Genomic DNA, 20,277 nt, shown 5'->3' with positions numbered 1-20,277 from the left:
CTGCATACCAGATTGGAGGGACAATGGATCGGGTCAGCCGTTAATGGTGCTGCAAGGAACAATGATTCTATAGACTCGCGGTGGGCTTACCCTGGGAGCGTGGGTAGTTTTAAATTGATGCCGAGTACCGGCAAGATGGCGGCGGTGGTTAGGACTTCTATCATATATACTCTCTTTCTCCTTCGCTCTCCTGCCAGGATCGACCGGCAAACGCTTCCCTGCAGTCACTCGCAGTATGTACGCTTAGCTTCTATCCGCCGATTCCTCGTTACTGACTTCTCAGCTCTCGCTTCAAGAACCATCATCATGGCCCCGACCGAGTATATCCGAGAGCAAGGCAGGTATGGTCTCCGCAATCCTCCTCCCATCGACAACAGTCACCTGGCCCGGGATACAAACGTCGATCGAGAGGTGGTCATTCTGGTCTATCCTCCTCGACCCGGACGTTCTCGAAGCCCACGCGACCTTCATTGGAGTTTATCATGGCGAGTTGAGGGTGGTGGTTGGAAGCACCTTCATGTGGTGGTCGAGGAAACCCCTTACGACGCTCACCTCAAGATGCGCTACGTCTATTGGGGTCCCGTCACGAAGACTGTGGGGGATGCTACGCGTGGTGCTAGGTACGCTTCTCTTGGTTACATGAGCCGTGCTTCCAGACAGCGGATCGAGGCTCTGGCATGGGGTATTGGCGTCGCAAAGCCGAATGGAGAGTGGAACTGCCAGAATTGGGTGGTTGACCTCCTATGCAAGATCTGTCAGGACGGATTGATCGACCAGGCAAAGTGGAGCGACGTGATGGCGACGGCATCTCATCGTACGTGCTTTCTCTAGGACTCGTGGACTACACACTGCTGACGCACCTGTGCCAGTTTGGGATGAGTGGTTCCGGAGCCGCTGATGGCATGTCGCATGCATCTTCATGCAGACGATACGAGTGCTCATGTACTGTATATTGATATGCCACGGTTGTGACTAGTAGCATTGAATATCGAACTGTCTTACTGGTTATGATGCCGCTACAACTCTGTGAGTCCAACCTCCCGAGACCTTGGGTACGAGGATGCGAACGAGCATGATGATGGATCCTGTCGCTAGGAGTAAAAATGACTTCCCTAGAATGGCGAGTGCAGACAAATATGGACGTAGCGATATGTCTCACAGACGAAGGGGGTCTGTCCGAAAGTCTCCTTTATAGCGTCGAAAGTTGCGCGGGGCGCGGCCTCGTTCCCCAGTCCCATATACTCCCAGAAGTCCGGATACCAGCCAAATGTCTCCCAGTCTACTATCGCGACAATCCGGCCGTCCTTGACGAGAAGATTCCGGGGTGCTAGGTCTCCATGGGTCAAGACGGGCTCGCTTTCCTTCGTCTCGCTGCTGGCTCTTTCCAACATGTCGTAGGTCGCTTTGTCTTCGCTCAGAGGTCGTAGTTGATGAAGGAAATGAGTGTGGAACTCAGCGATGGATTTGAATGGTCGAGGCGGATAGGTTGGATGGAAGTATGAGCATCGGAAAGGACCCTCGGGCCACGACCCGAAATGCGGTTCGTTCTGTGGAAAGCGGCGTCCCAGGTCTCGCAACTCGGCGATGAATCCCTTGAGCTGCTGCATGATGGAGAGCACCTGGGCCTCCGTCACCAGCGGGCGAGCGGGATTGTACGATCCAGTTTCGTCGTGATCAACGGCCTCACGGAGAGCAACGCCGTCGACGAGCTCCATGACGATACAGGTAGCGCCGTCGTGCTGGAACACCATGTAGACTTCGGGTACGGGGATCGATGTGTGTTGTCGGACAAAGATCATAGCCTTCGCCTCGTTGATAGAGGTGTTAACGCCTGTCTTAGTAATGCGTCCGTCTCCCAGGTCGTAAAACAAGTTGTTGGCGAAGACGGAGTGGCCGAGGATCCGGAGCTCTCGTTCGTCTACGAGGAACGGCAAAATCTTCGCTATGGCGTCTTGCGGGGGGTCGAAGATTGAATCCTGAGTCTCAAGAGGCGGGTCTCTACGAGAGGTATCAGGCAACGCAGAAATTATGTTGATAGCATATGACGCACATTCCTGAGCACGCTGAATCCGACTTCATCGCGAGACTGAGTCGAGGCTGCGGATAGCAATCTGGAAATGATGCCGCGTTGAGAATCAAGAGAAGTCTAAGTCAGATATTTCCGGTAGAAGAGCGTGTGCATACCTTGACTATGATAGTGGGAAGGAGGATAATGGCAACCCGGGAGTGGCGCAAGCCGCAAACCAGAGTCATAGCGCTCGCCGCCGACGCGACGCGACGGTCACGTGGATGTAGGTGTGCCATGCCGCCACATCCTAGACTAAGACTTCGCTACGGCTATCACCAACTTACAACAATCACACTAGCTTGGTTCTCTTCGTCCTGGATCGTCAATGTGAAGCTTCATCTTTGGGTTCTTCCATCGATACAGGTCGTGATCAATGCTGCCAAAGTCAAGTGACAGTACCATAGTCGCAAATTTGCTGGACACGCATGATGAGTTCGAGAGATCGTGGAGGAACGGACGACGAGGGAGAAGGCTGAGTTATGCCATTGAACACAGTGAGTACCATTGTTACGCCTTTTAAACACCTCCCATCCGAGCCCGAACTTCCAGCAACAATCTCTCTGCTTCTGTACCGCAAGTCAGTCTGAGAACCCCGCTTTTCACTGTCAGCAGCAAAGATGCACGCACCTGCTTTTATCTGCCCTTCAGAGTGCTCTATTGCTGCCCGTAATGCCTCTTCAGCGCCCGCTATTCTTTCTTTCCTCTTCATTGCTCGCTTCGTTATCGGAAACTCTTCGATTGACTCCTCTTCCGCTGAGAGCAGCGATGCCTCAGCCAGCCTCAGCCATGCCTTGCCCCACTTTCCATCATCTAGCGGGGCCGCGACGAGGCAGTCCTCGAGAGCCTTGCGTCGGTACTTGTTCCGATCCGTCTTCGTCGTTCCCTCCATCTTGACCATCTTCATGAGAGTGTGGGCACGGTTGACGTGGAGCACAGCTGATCCGGGTGCGACATCCAGTGCGCGTGAATAGCATAGGAAAGCTTGCACGTATTTCCCTTCCGCGAACGCGGCATTGCCCTCGGCCTTCAGTCCTTCCGCCTTGTCGGGAAGCGGGGGATGACTGACGGTAGACGGTCGCGTCGTATACTTTTCGACCATCTCCCGCAACGCGCTCCTGTCAGCTCCTTGTATGGAATCGACGGGGCCCTCTTCTGTGATAGTATAGAACGTGGGCATCGCGGTGATCTTGTACTTTTGCGCAATTGGCTGCAGCTTGTCGACGTCAACTTTGAGGAAGACCGCGTTCGAAAACTGCTCGGCCAGGTGCTCGAAGGCGGGTGCTATGGCCTGCGACCATCGAGCTTCAGTTGCCGAACAGCCTGGGTTCAAGCTTTTCGACCTACCGAGCATGGGCCACACCAGGTTGCGAAAAAGTCGACGAATATAGGTGTTTTCTCTTGTTTCGCAGCCCTGAGGGTGGTATTCCAGTGACTGATAGACTCTATGACGATAGGTGCTGCCATGATGGTTTCCTGTATTCTGACTGTCGAGCGGAGTCTGGGATAGCGATGTACGGCACAGCGCAAAAGGATGGTGACGGTAGCGCTCATGCAGCCACACCCCGACGTTTCTTACTATGATGTTCAAAGACTACGGCAAGATCGCAAGCCGCCCTCGGAAGTCGCGACATGTCGAGTTTGTCTGCGTCTACTGAAAGGCGTCCGGATTATCAATGCAAAGCCGATGCAAGTGCTGTTAGGTACTCCGGAGCGCGTACGCACGCGGCACGACGGGATGATTTCTGGCGCATGAGGTTCTACTGGTGAGTCTATTCGTCTCTGTCTACTCTTGTGATCGCGAATCGTTCATACGCATTGTTGTTCATTTCGTGACAGAATTCCGGTCTCCGTCCCGGAGAATACTCGCCGCCTTCACTGAATCGAGAGGCTTAGTAGGCGGAACTTGCGGAATGGATGAGGCAGCGCGGACGGCGACCTAAATCCGAGTACAGCCCGCCCAAGCCGCCGACTTATGCACATGCCGCCGACGTGTGCGCACGCAACTTGTGAGGCCAGACGCGCTGGTTCTCGCACCATTCGACTCCACCCACGTGAGGAGGGCACCCGCCCTGCGGAAGTCAGATGGACGACATATGGCGCACTTCGATCACTATCGCGACGTGGTCATGCCCGCGCGAGGCTAGGCTATAAGGCCGACCACAGAAAGGACCTGAAGGGAAACTCTCCCGTCCCCGTCTTATCTTCATCCAGCGCGCTACTGTACATCCTTCCCACTTCTGTGTACCGACGGCGACATGCCTTGATCTCAGGGAAGACTCTGTGACGTGGGCCCCCCCTGGCCCCTCCTTGGTCGATGCTGGGCTTCATCTCATGATGCGCGTTTTCGTAGGGAGGATTTGCCTCATCAGCACACCTAACACATGGACAACGTCGATACTCTCATGACCACCTCCCCCCTACACATCTCTTTCTCTTTACCTGTCTCTCTCGGACGCCGCCGCAACCGAGACAGTACCTCGTCCTTGGCGCAACAGTGATCGGGGTCCCTCGCCACCCGCGCAACTCATCAAAATATCAGAGCTGCCCTCACCCAAGACGTTTACCTCTAGCTTACGACCGCGGTGTCATCCTTGTTGGCAATGAAGAGATCGTGACAGATCCTTGTACGTAGTCCTCATCACATTTCCCGAGGAGGCGCTGGGGCGGCCATATGATCAGAAAGGCTAACTCACTCTCCGCCTCACAGGCCCCGTCCGACGGTCGCGCGTTCGGCGCATGCATGACTGTGGGGAGAGTTAAGGGTCTGCCGGTGAGTCTTCCTAAAGCTCAGTCTTCATGTTTTAGTGACAACCCACGAATCAAGTCCGGTAGCGAGGATGTCTTTCACCATGCACTTAACCTGCTATCCCAAAAACCGTTGAGCGAGGTAGCTGTGGGACGTTTAGCGAGTCCGACTCATCAATGTGGAGATCATCAGAGGCGCAGGGCGTCTTGCGCTCATCCCGCAACATCCATTCATGCCCCCTGCGAGTATGTACCAATCGGTCCACAGCAATTAGTCTGGAGTCAGCATCAGTGCGGTAAGTCCCCTCATTCCGGTCAATAACTACCCCGCAGCCCCTGGATGCGCCGCTTACCCCACAAACTAGTTGATCATGAGCGCTAAGCTAGGATGGAAGGTTTTTCCAGGTCGCTTCCGCGGCCGGCCCTAGTTGGCCAGAGGGGTTTGTTACCAAAACCTCCGCCCGTACTTAGTCTCCCGTAGTGCGCGCTGCGCCTTGTGGATCAGACAGAGAATCGGCTTCTCCACTAGTTCCCCGGTACGAGGCTCCCGCATCCCCTTGCCCCAAGTTGGGCTCCTATTCCCGGCACTGGGAACGCATTGCGGCTCCGAAGGTGTCCCGCTCCCGCGTTTTCTCTCATCGACCGCCGCATGGATGTCAAAGAAGGCATCCCGCGCTTTGATCGTGGAACGTGTTTCCGGAACGCCATATGCGCCCGCGAAGCCCTCTCGTCGACCTAGGCGGCTTAGTCTTTGTCGTCCAGAGTCATAGTGGGTACTGCATAGGGCTCGTCATCCGCCGTATACGGTGACGCCCGTAAGTGGAGGTCCCGTATTCCGGTACGCCCGTCAAGATGACCGCCCGTCCTAGCTGACAATCCAGTACGGTTACGCCCGTTCCGTAAAATACGCCCGTAAACTCCAAATTGAGGTCGCGGTCAAGTAAAGATCCAAGGACCCGGGTAGAGTCGTTCAGTTGAGTAGTAGGCTAGTACTGTACAAGTTGCAACACAAATGAAACCAATCGTCTATGTTCTATAACGCATTCAGCAAAGCCAGCTGGGCACGAAGCTGTCGGCGCGTGAGAAGAAGCTGTTGCTTGACGAGCATCAGACTGCGTATGGTCTCCGGCTTGAGACTCGAACGTCTGAGGGATATTGTATCGCGAGCACTTGAGAATATCCTCTCGACTGCAACTGCGCATCCTGGATGATTCCATACCTAAGTCAGCGGTGGCAAGCATGAGGAGCTTGGACATTACCCGGTACAGAGAAGATGTCGCGAGCCAAACGGGAGAGATTTGGATACAGCTTCTCATGTTGTTGCCACCACTTCAACGCGTCAATCCGGAGTTCACGTGCATCATTGGGATTGAGCTTGAAGTAGCGTTCCAACTCGGACTCCGCTGGTGAGGTGTGTGTTGATGTGCGATAGCGGGCCATGGGATCGAAGGCGGACATTTTCGAGGGGCTCACTGTCTGTGAACGATCATCAGATGCACTTCCCACAGATGTGGGACCGTAGTAGGCCTTGAAGTGCGCCTCCAGTTTGGCTTTGCAGTGGCGAATATAGCTAATTTGGCTATCAGCATCTTCATCTCTCTGAGCGTCAGCGATAAGCCCTTCGAGCGAGATCTGCGGGTCCAGTACTGTGGGGGTAAATTAGCCAAGATGGAAGCGAACGGTAGTGGAGGATATGGACACATACATGCAGCCCACGTTAGGTATGGTGACTCATCTGCCTTGTGGTAGTAGTCACTGAGCTTGCGATGCGCATTCAGCAAGCCGAGCTTGAGTCCAGATGGTGCGTCAGTGGGTAGGTCCTTGAGGGCATCCCGGAGGTCATCCTGCAGTGTACGGAAGATTGCGTGAGTACACGACAGTGTCATAGTTCTTGTCATTGACATCTGGGTGGTCGCATGTCGGAAGCTTGCAAGCCAGGATGTCACGAGTGCAATCGCCGCCCAGTCCGACTCCGATAGTGCTTCTATCTTGGCATCTGGATTCTCGAATACAAAGAGGTTGATGGCCGTGCGATACTCAAGGGCGCGTTCTAGAGGTTGTCAGTCGAGCAGTGGTCAATGGACTGCTGGGTCAAGGGATGAGTTGCTGAGTCTCACCCATCATCTGGTGTGTCGAAGACCAGCGTGTCTTGACGTCCAAGATCAGCATCTTCGTAATGTCCAGAGGGTCTTGCACAGTCAGATCGTCAGGGGCCGACAGGTTTGTGGCCCGGGGATCGTTGACATCAGATGGCGGGTGTCACGGTCTGTGGACCAGCACCCCCTTTTTCGCCCCTCCTGGAAGTTCCAGTTTCCTCTTTCAGACCCTTTCCTATCTTGGACACCCCCTTTTTGGATCCCCTGAACCCCATTCCCGTGACCTCATGCTCCGTTCCCGTGACCGTATGCTTCATTCCCGCAGTTACCTCCCCTTTACCATGTGCTTTCCCGCCCTTTTGTCTTCCACCCGCGCAGCCTCGTTCCCCTTCCCATGTGATTCCCTTCCACCAGCACGTGATTGTCTTGCACTAGCATGTGATTCTCTAGAGCAGAGTAGTATATAAGGCCCCCCTCAGCGCTTACCTAGTCCCCATCTCGACCTCCTGGTCATTGGGACTAGGTGTGTATCTACCCCCTGTACTCTTCCCCCTCTCCGTGCTAATGTATAACCTGGTCATTGGGACTAGTCTGTCGCAGTGCGCTTGAAGACTAGCTATCGTCGACTTTGTGCCTTCGTGCCGGTCGTCGCTTTGTCCTCCATCGAGTTCATCACCTCTTCTATCCATCTCATTGCTCTTTCGGCTCCTCGCCGCTCGCCCCTCAGGTCGTCGCCGATCGACGCCTGGTGTCTACGCGTCTAGTCGCCGCGACAGCGGGCAATTACCAGGTGAGTGCTTTGCGATCTGTAGCCATGTTGCACGTCGCTGTGGGCTAGAGCGCACTGCACGAACGACTTTGCGGAGCTTTGAAGTATGGTAAAAGAATGATCAGTTTGGACTACCAAGATGGTGATGCGTACATACCTTGTCAATTGCCCGTGATACGTCACAAAGGATAGCCGGAGAAGACGTGTCATCAGGGAGGGATGGTGCACTGCGTGATCGCGTGAGCAGTTGCTTGGAAGTTGTCGCAGTGATCCCTGCTTCTTCAACAGGAGATAATTTCTCTTCAGCAGTGTCGTCCATCAGGGCTGCTTCGTTGTTCGCCTCGGCGGACATCGGAGTGGTGACACATTGCTGGTACTGTGATTCACTACGCCCCGAGGTCTTCGGAATAACCCCGATTGTTTCGAGTAGCTGTTATGGTCGAGATAATGCCCAGGTGAGATAAACCGGAGACTGCATAGCAACGGTGCCCAGAGTAGGCGGCTCACCTGCAGTGCTGATAGATGAACTGTGTGGGGCATGCATCGCATTCTGGCAACACGGGCAGAGAAGGGAATGCCCTCGGAATGGCACTTCTCCTCAAGAGCGTCCATCATTGTATCATTATTTGTTGCATTGTCGCATGTTACCGCCATAACCTTGTACGGATGGTCAGTTCGAGTCGTCGCAACCATGTCACACCGAGCACGGGGTTGAGACATACCTTGCCTTTCAATCCGTACATTTCCATGGTTTGCCATACTTCGTCTGCCATGTTCTTGCCTGAATGCTCACCAACGAGCTGTCGAAAGTCGATTAGGACTTCCTCTAAAAGTTAGTAGACGTGAGTTCTTCATGAGATCGTGCTTTGATTGCTGAAGCATCGTGCTTGAACTTACCAAGGTCCCAGTTATCGTTCACGTAGTGCATGACAATTGCGAGGAAGGCATAACCATTGCCTGATGTCCATGCATCGAGAGCAAGGCTCACCATACCCTTGATGTCCTGTAGCATATTCGGAGGTCAACATGTGGTCGGATATCATAGACGAATAGTAAAGGTGACAAAACAGCTGGACGAACCTTGATTATTTCCTTTGTCTGCTCAATTGTGGCTCCGGTGAGATCCGTGATACGCCGCCGGATGGTTGTACTAGACGGCACATGGAGCGGACGTGTGCCATGTACATACTGGAGCAGACGACGGAATGACGGCTGCTCAACCTCAGTAAATGGCTGGTCACTGAGTACCAGCCACTCTGAGAGCAATTGCTCAAAGCGCGATTGATCAAAGTCGCCCTATCGGGGTATCCGGGTTAGCTCTGCACACATGCGCGGTGAAAGGCAGTGTTACGTTACAGTACCTCATGTGCGAATTCGAGTATCTCTTGAGCCTTAGTATGTAGCTCACTGAGGTACTGTTCTGCCGCGGCGTCCTTCAGCGACATCTTGCCGTTTGCGATGAGTAACTCACATGGGAGCGGCTTGGCGGGAGAGCGAGCCTTCACCATGTTGTACAGCTCATACAGCGGCGGAAAACGATTCTCCAAATAGCTTGTCAGTGCTGCAATTGAGGCGGTATCAGCGTTGAGCACACAAGAGTTGAATGAAGTTCGCGTGAATCAGCGCACCTCTGACGCTGTGGTTAGACCGTTTTGTGATCGTCAATATCTTGCCTTCAGATTTGCCCGGCTCGAGGTGGCGACACTGGTAATGACGATCACCTGATGCGCTGTGTGCCCTTGTGGGGTTCGTGTCGACTTCGGAAAAGAATTGATAGATGAAATTTCTAGGCTTCTTCTCAGCCTGTGCGAGACGATCAGTACCGTCATGCCTAGTACACATCGTGACAACTCACCTTGTTCTCGACACCGAGGCCGCTGGATGGAATTGTAGAAGTTGTAGGCCCAGGCATGCGGCGCTCTGACGCAATGCGGGAAGGGCCAGGGATCTCTGGCGGTGAGACATTCTCCTTGTCGATCCCGCTTGTTGCACCCTTGCGCTTGCGCTTGCGCCGCCCCGAGGCCTCCGCGATGGCGAGTCCGGCTGCAGTAGCTGATGGGCGCGCGGGTTGCCTTGCCCGTCCTCGCTGCTTTCCCTTGCCCTTCTTGCCATTAGACGCGGCTGAAGGGGGCTCCGGAACGGTCTTCCGTGGTAGAATATCTGTCAACTACCAGCAGAAACAAGTCAGTAACCTTTGCTACCAAATTACGAGATGTAGGACTTACTTCGACGTTCATCCGGAGCTCTTCTTCATCGCTGTCTTCAGACGACGAGGCCTCTTCGGAGCCTTCGGATCCTGAAGTCTCGTCACCGCGGTCTTCATAGTCCTCATCAGAAGACTCCTGAACTTGAAGAGCTTCATAATAGTTGCTTGACGTCGGAAAGCCCGAGTTGAGGCGCTGGCGCTTGGCTTGATCCCGGGTTATCGGGCTAGGAGTCGCTAACGGGTCAAGCGAACGATGGCGGTACGGTATATGGTGGAATCCATCGGCATCTAATGATATCCCAAGTAAATCGGAGTCAGCACACATGTTCAACGCTGCTTATACCCACGAGACATACCTGGCTTGTCAGACTGCGAGACCGGCGATGTTTGGGGCATCTGCGGTACTCCCGAGTCCCAGCTGAAGCAGTACTGGTTCATGCTGAAGTGCTAGTGAGTGATGTCAAGCCGGAGAGTCAACGCGAGGTGGTGGTCTGGCAAGCGACTCCCGGTGAGGCTCCTCATATGTGCCTCACATGCCCGGTCCCTGGTTGCATTGTTGCGATCTCAATACGCACTTTACAGGAACATCCGCTAGCTCTGAAGAGTTAGCAGGACTAGAGTCGCAACGGGGCATGTTTCAAGATAATGTCGATCGTCCGAGCCCCGGCGCATGGTGTCGCCATTGGCAACACTGCAAGGACACTTACCTGCCAGTATGTGCATATCCTACGCCTTCTTATAGTCTCCGGGCGAGCCCCAAAATCCATAGAACTCCCGTATATTGTAGAGCGCTAGTACATCGGCTGGTAGTAATGCGAATCGCGAGTCCGGGCGTTGAGTACGGGCGTAAAGATGGCTGGATGATAGCGGAACCAGGTCTGAGGAACGGTCGTGGGAACCGGAATCCGTGACGCCCGTAAACGCGCGGATACGCCTTGACGGGCGGTTTTCCGCCCCGATGACGAGTCCTAGTACTGCATCTGCCAAATATTCCCAGCTCTTTCTGATCTGTCTGGTCGCAGTCCGCGAAGTATCCTCGCCGTCGGACCTGAGCTCCTTGCCTGGAATGCACGCAAACCAAGTTTGCAACCGGTATCACCGATCCCCCGCTTTGTCCCAGGCGCGTCCTGACTGCAGCAGCTAAGCCTAATCTGGCCCATCGTCCTCGAAACCCACTCATCCTCGCTCGTTGGGATGCGTCTGCGACCGTGATCCGACTGGTCCTGCGTACTTGTTGGTTTGTGCGCATAGCAGGTCGGGCTGTTTTCTCCGAAGTATCATCGCTACGTGCGTCATCGCTGGATGGGCGCCGCGGCGCACGGCATGAGCGTTACTGACTGCTACGTACTTTCATCAGGCTCCGTTACAGAAGCTCATACTTCTGTTCGTCTGCCGCCGTGCACACGGACGCGGAGACGGCACGCGATGGCCGGAACAGCCGGTTCTGCACAAATGGTTATACGGGGGCAGAGAAGATTCAAGTAAGTACACTTCCAGCGATGACTCTACGTCATGCTGATAGCCAATGCGCTTGTACGATGGTTGCTGCACTCACAGATCTGGTTTGCGTGAGGTAGCGAGAAGGTCGTCTTTTACCCGAGGATCTGGCCATGGATGTAAATCGTCAACTCGTGTGCCATATTCGACGGTACGTCGTACCTCTCTGCAGAAACCACTGCCGTAACATTCATACAAGGTTACAGGACGGCAACGACGACTATTACGTGTATGCAAGCTATCAGCTCCTACCTTCTGTCTATGAACAAAAGGGTTGAGTCCTTCGCGCGATCTCATTGGACGAGCAAGGTCTCCGCCGTGGGTACGTCCACACAAAGTACGCCTTGTCCATCACTCATCTATCTCAGCTCGTAAAGAAGGGTTCTCTGGTCTCTGGTCTCCAGCTCGCCTCATGCTACGTCCTTGGCCACCTTCCGGAAGTCGCCCTCGATCTCCGACTTCCGAACAATCGCCACCAGTGTACAAGTACGCAGAACAACTTCCAAGAACAACGTTGTCGGTTGTTGCGGAACGTATGTCGCCAACCTCCCGGAGGTACTCACCGCCTCACGCTCCGTTCTCTCCCGCATATGCAGCATGTCCCGCGTGGTCACTCACCGCCCAGTGCTTCCTCCCATCCGCTCTTCCGCACTGCCAAGTTTGTGCGTCGCAGATCCCCCGCATCGCGTGCGTATCCCGATCGCAAAGGAGATCCTCTGGGACATAACAAGCCGGAGAGCCGTGGTATCTCTGGATTCTCTGGGCCTTCCTTGCCATGAGAGCGCAGGACGCTCAGGGTCCCTTTGATTAGCTGACTCAATACTGAAGGCTCTATCGCACCCGCCCTCCGGGCCCCCATCGCCTTCCCGCCTTCTACGTGGCATTCTCATAATAGCGGAGGCTGTAGCAGCCGAAGCCGCTCGCAGAGGGATCTACGGAAAGTCTGGGCTCCTGACGTCGTCCAGGATGGTCGTCCTGTGCTACTGTGGCCTGTCTGTGACCGTCGCTCACACTGAACGAGCGCTGCGGTGGGAGTCGGACTTTGTCGCGCGAGGACGATTGCGCGATCGGGCGGCTGTTCACTGGCTGCTGTTAGCTGTTGACTCTGAGGGTGCAGTTGGACAGATGGGCGGGGGCTCCACAGAAGGGTTACGAGAACGCCTACTGGGCAGTTCTGACGGCACGCACGAACCCGCCCTCGTCGGTGGCTTTTGGCTGACGGGGATGCTCTCGCGCGTTTCGGCACGTTCGGTCCTGACGCTTGGCCCGACGCTCCCTGTACCCTGCGTTCTCTCCCAGCATGAGATGCCAGGTACGCCACCGCCTGCTACACGAAGGTTATGCGGGCAACGTCGCACCGGGAGGCTGAACTCTGCATTTACGGTAAGCGCAGGAATGTTATCTGTGATCTTCGAGACTTGAACTGAGAGATGTTCACACAGCTACCGGGCCACCTCAGCCGCCAGTCGCCCCGCCGCGCCCGTTGAGTCGAAGTTCTTGACAGAATCGGGCGCGTCCTGTCTCCCTCCTGTCGAGCGTGGTCGTCTGCGTAGGCTCGGAGGAAACGCGCATCCTGTCTCCAATCGAGGACCGAACCCGCAGTAAGTCGTGCTGTTCTTCCCGATACTGACAGCGATGGGGCGTGGCAGCATGGCACATCAAGCGCGAATCACGCAGGACAGAACCACCTCGCCTCGAGAACCCTGCATGTCGGCCGCAACGTTTCCTCGCGCTAGGCTCAACCAGGACCTGACGCGCTCTCGAGTGCAATTTGACGCGCTCCACCCCTCCCTCCAATGTGCACCACGCGCAGCCTCAGCGAACTTTCCTGCTGAGCGCGCGAACCCTGCGGACGCGATTAGGTGGATATTTTCCCCGACTTGCGTTCGGACCTATTGGTAACAGCCCTCGACGAAGACATTTCATTGCACAGCGAGGTGGAGTGGGGCGGTGGGGTCACGCTGGCTCGTCAGGCACGCTCGCACCAAGAATCCTGTACCGTGTGCTCTGTTCTCCGGATCCCGAGTACAACGCATCGTTCGTCGCCAGGAATCAACTGCCATCACATCCCTACAGCGTACGACAAAGGTGGTGATCTCCCGGATGGGCACAGAGACGGCTGCAGTCGCTGACGTTGGCGCAACATCATCTACTACGGCCGACTATTCAACCCTCATTCGCGAACCCGAACCCACCAGCTTCCCGTATTCCGCATCCTGGTTTCTGCGCGCAGCCCTCCCCACTGCCCGATCTTGCAAGTGTATGGCTGCTTCGACACGGTGTGTCAAGTCGGTCTCCAACACCCCTTGCGCTTGCTGCCTTCGCTCGCCGGTGCTGACAGAGACTGAAGCGACCGGTTTCGGTCCCCATTCATCCTTCCCCGTGTTGCGCCCTCGTTCCGAGCCACGCTTCTGCGGGGCCCCTCAGTTCTCTATTCTCCGACGCAGATCCTCCGCGCCCTTCTCCTGCTCATCCGCGCCGAGCCATCTACTCCCAGCTTTGTAACGCGCATCCGTACCCACCGATGCCCGATGTGCGACGTGCGATCCTTGGCGTTGAGGGTAGGTCGCTCTCTCACTGGTTCCCGAGTCCTCAGCATCTGCAAGGATCAGGATTCGCAAACTTGGCACGCTCACGCCCGCGAAGGAGACGAAGAGACCATACCTACGTACCTGCCTACCTCTACGGGACTCCAAGCTCCAAGGCTCGGGCTCGGCGGCCAAGCTTCAAGCTGCAACGTTACCCCGATCGGCCAATTGTATGTTGTCCACCGCGACCCGCAACATGCCAGGCGCATACCAAATGCGGACGCGCGTTCCCGCCGCGCATACCTCGGCGATCGCGCTGCCATATCCCGCATCATCTCCAGCCTAGTTCCATGCTCTCCGGCGCGCAGAACTGCATTGAATTGGCCTCATTTGGGAGACTGCACGGCTGGAGAATTGGCGGCCTTGGCTCTTCTGGCAGAGCGTCAGGGCGTTCAGGGCGTTCAGGGCGTTCAGGGCGTTCAGGGATCAAGCTTTCAGGAATACGTTCCGTTGCGTCGGGTACAGGCCCGCCTCAGCCCTCCGGCTTCAGTCTTTAGTCTTCAGATCTCATAGGTCAGGCCGCCAGGAAGGTACTACTGCTATCAGAAGCCTCGCTGGCTGTGATGGGAGGATGGGTTGCGGGGGCGAGCGGCTTCACTGGAAGCTAGAAGCCAGGTGCGTCGCGTTGTCGCTATGCGCCTTTTGCTCACACCGCCAGCTCTAGAGGATCGCGACATGCGACCAGGTACGCCGTCCCATCACTGCCCCATCGGTCGGACCCGCCGCAGAATCATCGCACCCTGTCGGTGCGGGTGGCGCTTGTGAGCTAGAAGGCTAGAAGCAGGGCGTGTCGCATCGCGCGCGCCGAAGGACCTTGCGCCCTTGTACACCAAGTACTGTACCTCGTCCCGAGTCGCTCGGACGATCGTTCGGGAATCGGGAGGCTGGCGGGCCGAGGCGGACGGACGGGATGGCTGGTCGGAATGCGGCTTTGCTGGTCCGTGCGCGCGTGTGTGGTGACAAGCAGCCAACCCAAGTCTCCGCTTTCCGCCTCCCTTCATTCCGTTTCGCGTTAGCCTCATGAGCTCATAGGAACATGGAACCGGCTCCCCCCCCCCCCCCACCCACGAGCCACGTCGACGTCCACAATTCATAGTCACAGTCTGATCAGACCAATACAACAGCTGTCAAGTTCATTTTGCAACAACGTTCGACGTGTACGATCGGAACTCCGGATTCAAGCTCGGGCTCGGGGGGGGCCTCAGCGTCGCGGATTTTGGCCCAGCGCACGTCTGTTCTCCGTCTCCGCGTCAGATCCCACATCCGTCCCGCGGATCTGCACACGCCAATAATTTGACATACATACATAGTCCGCTAGTCTGCTCCGGGGAAGGGTCAGGGAGTCAGTCACGGTGGCTGCCCCCGGCCGGGATCGCGCAGAATCCGTTCGCGAGATCGGCCGTGCGAGATAGCTCGAGTGTATTGGTTCCATTGGCATGTGCCGCCGCCCGCTCACATTCGACATGCTATCACTAATGGTTGCTGCTACGCAGGACTTCACGTGCTTCAGCGGTGGTACCCATGCACTGCGGCTTCAGTGCGTATCCCGATACCAATCACGGTCACGACGGTCTGGCAGCATGGAATCAAGCCCTGCAACAACGTCAAGTCAACATCCTACTATGACCCAAGGCCTCTGCACCGCAGAGCTCCCTATGCAGCAACTACTCTACATACAGCATGCAGGCGCCCCATGTGCATGTGCCACGGGTCGGACGTGCCTCGCGTGCTCGCGTGCTCGAAACGCAACCCAAACTCTCGCCAAGCGACGACGGGCGGGCCCGAAAGCGGAGACTCTCCAGCCTGAACCTGCGATCGATGCGATCGCCCGTCGTCGCGGGCGTCAAGCATATGGCACTGGCAACACGGGCGCCGCCGCGCACTCGGCTTTACTTCCGCGACGTGGTACTGTACAGTGTAAGTGTAGGATGCGATGGGTCCCATGGCCATATGACCTGCTCCCCTCGAGTCGAGGACGCGACAGTCTGAGTGGGACACCCACGCACCCTCCCTGGGGCCTGACCAGAGTGACACCTGGTCAGGTCAGGTCAGGTCAGCGTCTCCTTCGCGCATTCCGCGAATCACGATGCATGATGCACGATGCACGATGCACGATGCACGATCCCTGGAGCCTGAGGGAGGAGAGGAGGTCACGCATCATGCATCATGTCTCAGTCTGGTCGTGTGCACTGCTGGCCAGCGCCAGAGGATGCAGATGCAGATGCAGATGCCGCCGGTTGGCAATGGACGACCACGCGAACGGCAACGGCAGCAGGCACGCGTCCGGCGACTTAGCAAAAGCTTCGAGGTGCACGACCGAACACGGACACGGACACGGGGGTCAGTCACTAGGTGGTCACAGGTCTGCCCGTGTGCCGTGCTGGTGTGCTGGTGTGCCGTGTGTGTGCTGGTGTGGGGCAAGGCACCGAGGGAGGCAGGCTCCTCCGATCGCGTTGCGGGGAGGTGGCGCTCACGGAGGTACATATGTAGGACGCTCTGCTCTGTTGAACCCCCAGCTGTGCGGTCCCGGGCGGTAAAACAGCGGCGGCGCGAGGGAGCGATGTGCCAGTGATAGACTTGGCGGAGCGACCTCGAACGTTGTATACATAGCCCTCGTCCTGGTCCCTGGAACTCGGTTCTTCAAGGAAGGCCTGAAGGCCTGAGGGCCTGAGGCCTGAGGCACCCGGGGGGCGCTGGGCAGCGTGAGGGATCGGACGTCGACAGCGGCGCCAGCGCCAGGCGGGCCTACGTGAGGCCTGAAATACATACGCACGTCGATGCGGTAAGTTCAAAGTTCAAAGTTCAAAGTTCGAAGTTCCCATTCAGTTAACTTTGCGATGGGATGATGTGCATTCAATACACACATTCGGTATTCAGATCTCACAACCTGCTGGAATCCGAACCACACCCTGAGGACTCAGGAGCCCCACGGCTAGGCTCTAGCGCGCCTCAAGAGTCCACAAGCCGCTCGAGCCTCTCGAGCTCGTCGTCGCGCATTTAAAGGAGAGGCTCGCCAGAATCGGCCGGAGGGACCATGCACCATGAGCCGCTGGAAAGTCACAGATCCTGGGGATCCTGGAGCGACGGACGGGCGCGCACGTCGACTTCTCAGATCTCAGGGCTCATGATCCCCCCCACCCCCCGGCTGGCAGGTGTCTATAGTCCCTAGGACTACAGACCGCGAAGTCTGAGGTCGAGGTCGGGGTCGGTGTCGGAGGGCGGTACTGCGGGCATAGGACGAGTATGCAGTGCAGCGTGGTACTTATAAGCCCTGACAATGACATCATCGGCGGGTAATGCGGGCGTGTGTAGGACCGAAACGCACTCCTCCCTCCTCGTGAGTCGTGTGCGATGCACATACGCATGTGCAGTACCGTAGTGCCGTAGTGCCGTAGTGCCGTACCGTCGCACAGGCACAGGAGAGAATGAGAAGAGAACAGAAGAGAAGGGAGACGGCGAACTTGTTACTTGACAGGAGATCCCGCGGTGTTTGCGAGACGATATCAATGCCGGGTGGACGGAGTAACTTGAAGTCCTGCTGCCGCTGCTGCTGCTGCTACATACTGTCCTAGCTAGTGCCAACATACATACGTACACACGGCACACGAACTCGATGTATGCGCGTGCTTGGCCTCCATCTCACGCGAAGGGCCACACGCGCGCACTCAGCGCATACTTACATACGTGCATACCGCAGCTAGGGACCGCGTCAAGTCATCTCAATCTCCAAGAGGCTCCTTCAGCTTCCTTCCAGTTGCCACGCCACGTCCCAGGAACTAGCAATTTCGCCGAGTCATCCGAGTCGTCCCAATCCAAATCCTAACCCAATCACTGCAGACCTCCAACGCCCGGCCACCCAGCCACCCAGCTCTACTTGCCTATGTACTCCGACTTGCCCAGACCCAAACCCAGAGAAGGAAGCCGTGAGTACTCGAGTCCGGGGGAGAACGTGGGAGCCGCCGGATCTTGCGCTTTGTTGGGGGTGGGGGTGGGGGTGGGGGTGGTGGGGCAAGGGAAGGCTGTGGCCCGCCGGGGCCTTAATCGAGCAATCGAGGGGGAAACACGCACCTCGCATGTCTCGCGCGGCTGCTACACTCGTGCGCATGTGTATGTGTGTGCGTCCCACTGGGCATGAGCCACGGACGAGTGACCACCGGGTGTGGTGGGTGGTGGGATAGAATACGTCGGGGACGAACTCTATTTCGGCAGAGGTGCAGCTTGCGATCGGCCACAACGTTCCTGATTCCTGATTCCTGATTCCTGACTCCCAAGAAAGGTATGTAGTGGCTTGATTCCGGGCTCGCCCCATGAGGCCTTGAGGCCAGTGGAAGAACCTTGGCGACTTGAGACTCAGATTCTGGATTCTGGTACCGCCCGCGCGTCTCGGGGAGCAGGGAGCAGGGAGCAAGGAGCAAGGAGCGGGGAGAACCAAACGACAATGGAAAGCGTTGATGGAAACGCCTCAAAGGGCCCGGGGGGGGGCGTCCAACGGGCCACGGCAAACCTACAGGAACATAAGTATAGACACGGTAAGTATATGCACATTGCAGGCGCGCGCTCGGGGACCGCAGACGCCTCCTCCCTCGCCTGTGCGCGGTGTGAGGCGACGGACGCTCGGTGGAATGTCCGTTGTGGTGCGAGAGAAGAAGCCGGGGGGTGGGTAGCGCCAGGAGGGACCCAGCCGCCGGTGGAAGGTGGTGAATATTCGGCTGGCCACTGCCACTGCCTGGGCGTAGGGTAGCAGGGCAGGGTTCTTGATTCCTCGGATAGCCACACTGCAGGGAGGAGAACAACAAGAAGCGAGCCTTGTTGCGGTAGCCCGTCGACGGAGAAGAACGGCGCGAGTCGAATGGCAACTTGCACCAAGACGCGCACGGCCAGAGAGTGTCGATCCTCCGGGGGAAGGCTGCGTCGGAGCGGAGGACGAGTGTACGGACGTCTCTCGTCATTTCGTGTTACGAGGGAGGCGTGCTGCGCGCCGTCGGCCGCGGAGGAAAGGCGAGGGAGTGGCCGGTAGCAGCAGTAAGCGGAATGCAGATCGAGCAGAGGCGGAGCGAGGGAGGAGATCTAGGATAGGGGTCGACGGCACGGTGCACGGTGCACGGTGCGGCGGTCGGACGACGTGTGGGGAGCCAAGCGGGGGGGGGGGCGACAGGTCGAGAGGCCCACAGGAGAAAGCCGGCTGCTGCTCTCATAAGTGGTGGTGGGGGAGTGAGAGAGTCAGACTGTGGCCGCGCATGCATGCGGAAGAGGCAAGGCGAATTCAGGCCAAGGCGGACTGAGACTGAGCCTGAGTTCCCCGTCACCGTCTGTGTCTCGCACTCACGCGCGGGCGACGCGACCCTGCGTCCGCCACTGGAACCGGAGAGCGCGAGGCTGCTCGAGTGGGCGCAGAGTATAGGCAGGGCGTACGCGTAACTTAACGTTAACAGCCTCTGCCGTCGCCCGAGGAGTCGAGACAGGGGCGGGGCTCGGAGTGCGGCCCGTGTCCCGGTGCCGGCGCTGGGGGCGTTGTGATTGGCCGCGTCGACAGTCGGGGCCGCCGTGTCGGGACAAGAAGAGCGCGCCCAAAGGCGGAGGCGGCGAGTCGGTGACGACGGTGGCATTGATCTGTCCGCTGACAAAAACGGGGGACGCCAAGGGGGTCTGGCAAGAAAGGCCGCTCGACGAGGAGAGCATGGTCCGCGAGCGATGCAGAGAGGACATCAGGGGATGAGTGGGATCAGCACCGCTCGTCCGTGTGGGAATGGGCCGACGCGGGCGGAGGTGGTTGTCTCTGGCGAGCGTTGCGCGGGCGCGGGTCTATGGCTGAGCCTCACAGCCGCCTGCGCGTTGGGGGAGGCGAGCCGGGAGAGATAATAATGAGTGTGAAACTGAAGAGGAACGCGACGATCGAGTTATACTCGCGCGGACGAGGATGGTAAGAGTCTGATTACGTCAGGACGCGACGATCGAGTCAGAGGCTAAACGGTCGCGGGGCACTGCCTGGAATGAAATGGGCCGCGGGGGCGTTGAGTATGTACATCAGGACGCACACAGGCTAGCTTCAGCTGCAGCAGGGCGAGAGGCGGGGGTGGGGATGTGGGGAAGCGAGGCAGATCGTGCAGCCGGTGCGGGGACTCGGCCGGGGAGAAACTGATGGCGGGCGGGGCCTGTTGTGCCCTGTTTTGCCCGGATCCCGATCCATCTGCCCGGCAGTCTGGAAACGCGGGGTAAGCGGAAAATAATAATATGGCGATTATAAGTGAATCCTTGTCTTTAAGCCGGGGATGCGGGGTCGACGGCCGCCCTCCCTTCTCCCTCGCAAA

General features: G+C 57.2%; 6 protein-coding genes across 6 annotated transcripts; 1 reads left to right on the top strand and 5 right to left on the bottom strand.

Moving 5' to 3' along the window:
- Positions 1 to 296: 296 nt before the first annotated feature.
- On the top strand, positions 297 to 987 carry L226DRAFT_554358 (uncharacterized protein). Its single transcript, XM_067682993.1, has 2 exons — positions 297 to 814; positions 870 to 987. The coding sequence occupies exons 1-2, from the start codon at positions 307 to 309 to the stop codon at positions 896 to 898; spliced, it is 537 nt and encodes a 178-aa protein (XP_067532394.1). The 5' UTR covers positions 297 to 306; the 3' UTR covers positions 899 to 987.
- On the bottom strand, positions 938 to 2,201 carry L226DRAFT_491219 (kinase-like protein). Its single transcript, XM_067677350.1, has 3 exons — positions 2,185 to 2,201; positions 2,051 to 2,111; positions 938 to 1,998 (listed from the first exon to the last, which is right to left on the bottom strand). Exons 2-3 carry the CDS (start codon positions 2,077 to 2,079, stop codon positions 1,113 to 1,115), a joined length of 915 nt encoding a protein of 304 aa, XP_067532393.1. The 5' UTR covers positions 2,080 to 2,111; positions 2,185 to 2,201; the 3' UTR covers positions 938 to 1,112.
- A 376-nt stretch (positions 2,202 to 2,577) lies between these two features.
- Positions 2,578 to 3,532, bottom strand: L226DRAFT_491217 (thioredoxin-domain-containing protein; the record flags this gene model as incomplete). The annotated part of the gene is made up of 3 exons (XM_067677349.1): positions 2,578 to 2,634; positions 2,696 to 3,356; positions 3,413 to 3,532. The coding sequence occupies 3 exons, from the start codon at positions 3,530 to 3,532 to the stop codon at positions 2,585 to 2,587; spliced, it is 831 nt and encodes a 276-aa protein (XP_067532392.1). The 3' UTR covers positions 2,578 to 2,584.
- A 5,626-nt stretch (positions 3,533 to 9,158) lies between these two features.
- Positions 9,159 to 10,410, bottom strand: L226DRAFT_169744 (uncharacterized protein). Its single transcript, XM_067672611.1, has 6 exons — positions 10,241 to 10,410; positions 9,904 to 10,172; positions 9,534 to 9,845; positions 9,400 to 9,481; positions 9,307 to 9,314; positions 9,159 to 9,239 (listed from the first exon to the last, which is right to left on the bottom strand). The coding sequence occupies exons 1-6, from the start codon at positions 10,320 to 10,322 to the stop codon at positions 9,234 to 9,236; spliced, it is 759 nt and encodes a 252-aa protein (XP_067532391.1). The 5' UTR covers positions 10,323 to 10,410; the 3' UTR covers positions 9,159 to 9,233.
- Positions 10,411 to 15,905: 5,495 nt separating this feature from the next.
- On the bottom strand, positions 15,906 to 16,751 carry L226DRAFT_537814 (uncharacterized protein). Its single transcript, XM_067681381.1, has one exon. It carries the CDS (start codon positions 16,451 to 16,453, stop codon positions 16,127 to 16,129), a length of 327 nt encoding a protein of 108 aa, XP_067532390.1. The 5' UTR covers positions 16,454 to 16,751; the 3' UTR covers positions 15,906 to 16,126.
- A 1,568-nt stretch (positions 16,752 to 18,319) lies between these two features.
- Positions 18,320 to 19,648, bottom strand: L226DRAFT_525176 (uncharacterized protein; the record flags this gene model as incomplete). The annotated part of the gene is made up of 3 exons (XM_067678950.1): positions 18,320 to 18,473; positions 18,513 to 18,875; positions 19,296 to 19,648. The coding sequence occupies 3 exons, from the start codon at positions 19,646 to 19,648 to the stop codon at positions 18,320 to 18,322; spliced, it is 870 nt and encodes a 289-aa protein (XP_067532389.1).
- Between the last annotated feature and the right edge of the window lie 629 nt (positions 19,649 to 20,277).

The sequence above is a fragment of the Lentinus tigrinus genome, assembly GCF_003813185.1.
Source record: "Lentinus tigrinus ALCF2SS1-7 unplaced genomic scaffold L226scaffold_27, whole genome shotgun sequence".
Taxonomy (NCBI): Eukaryota; Fungi; Basidiomycota; class Agaricomycetes; order Polyporales; family Polyporaceae; genus Lentinus; species Lentinus tigrinus.
Note: the sequence above shows the minus strand (reverse complement) of the source record. Positions and strands in the feature narration are given on the sequence as shown.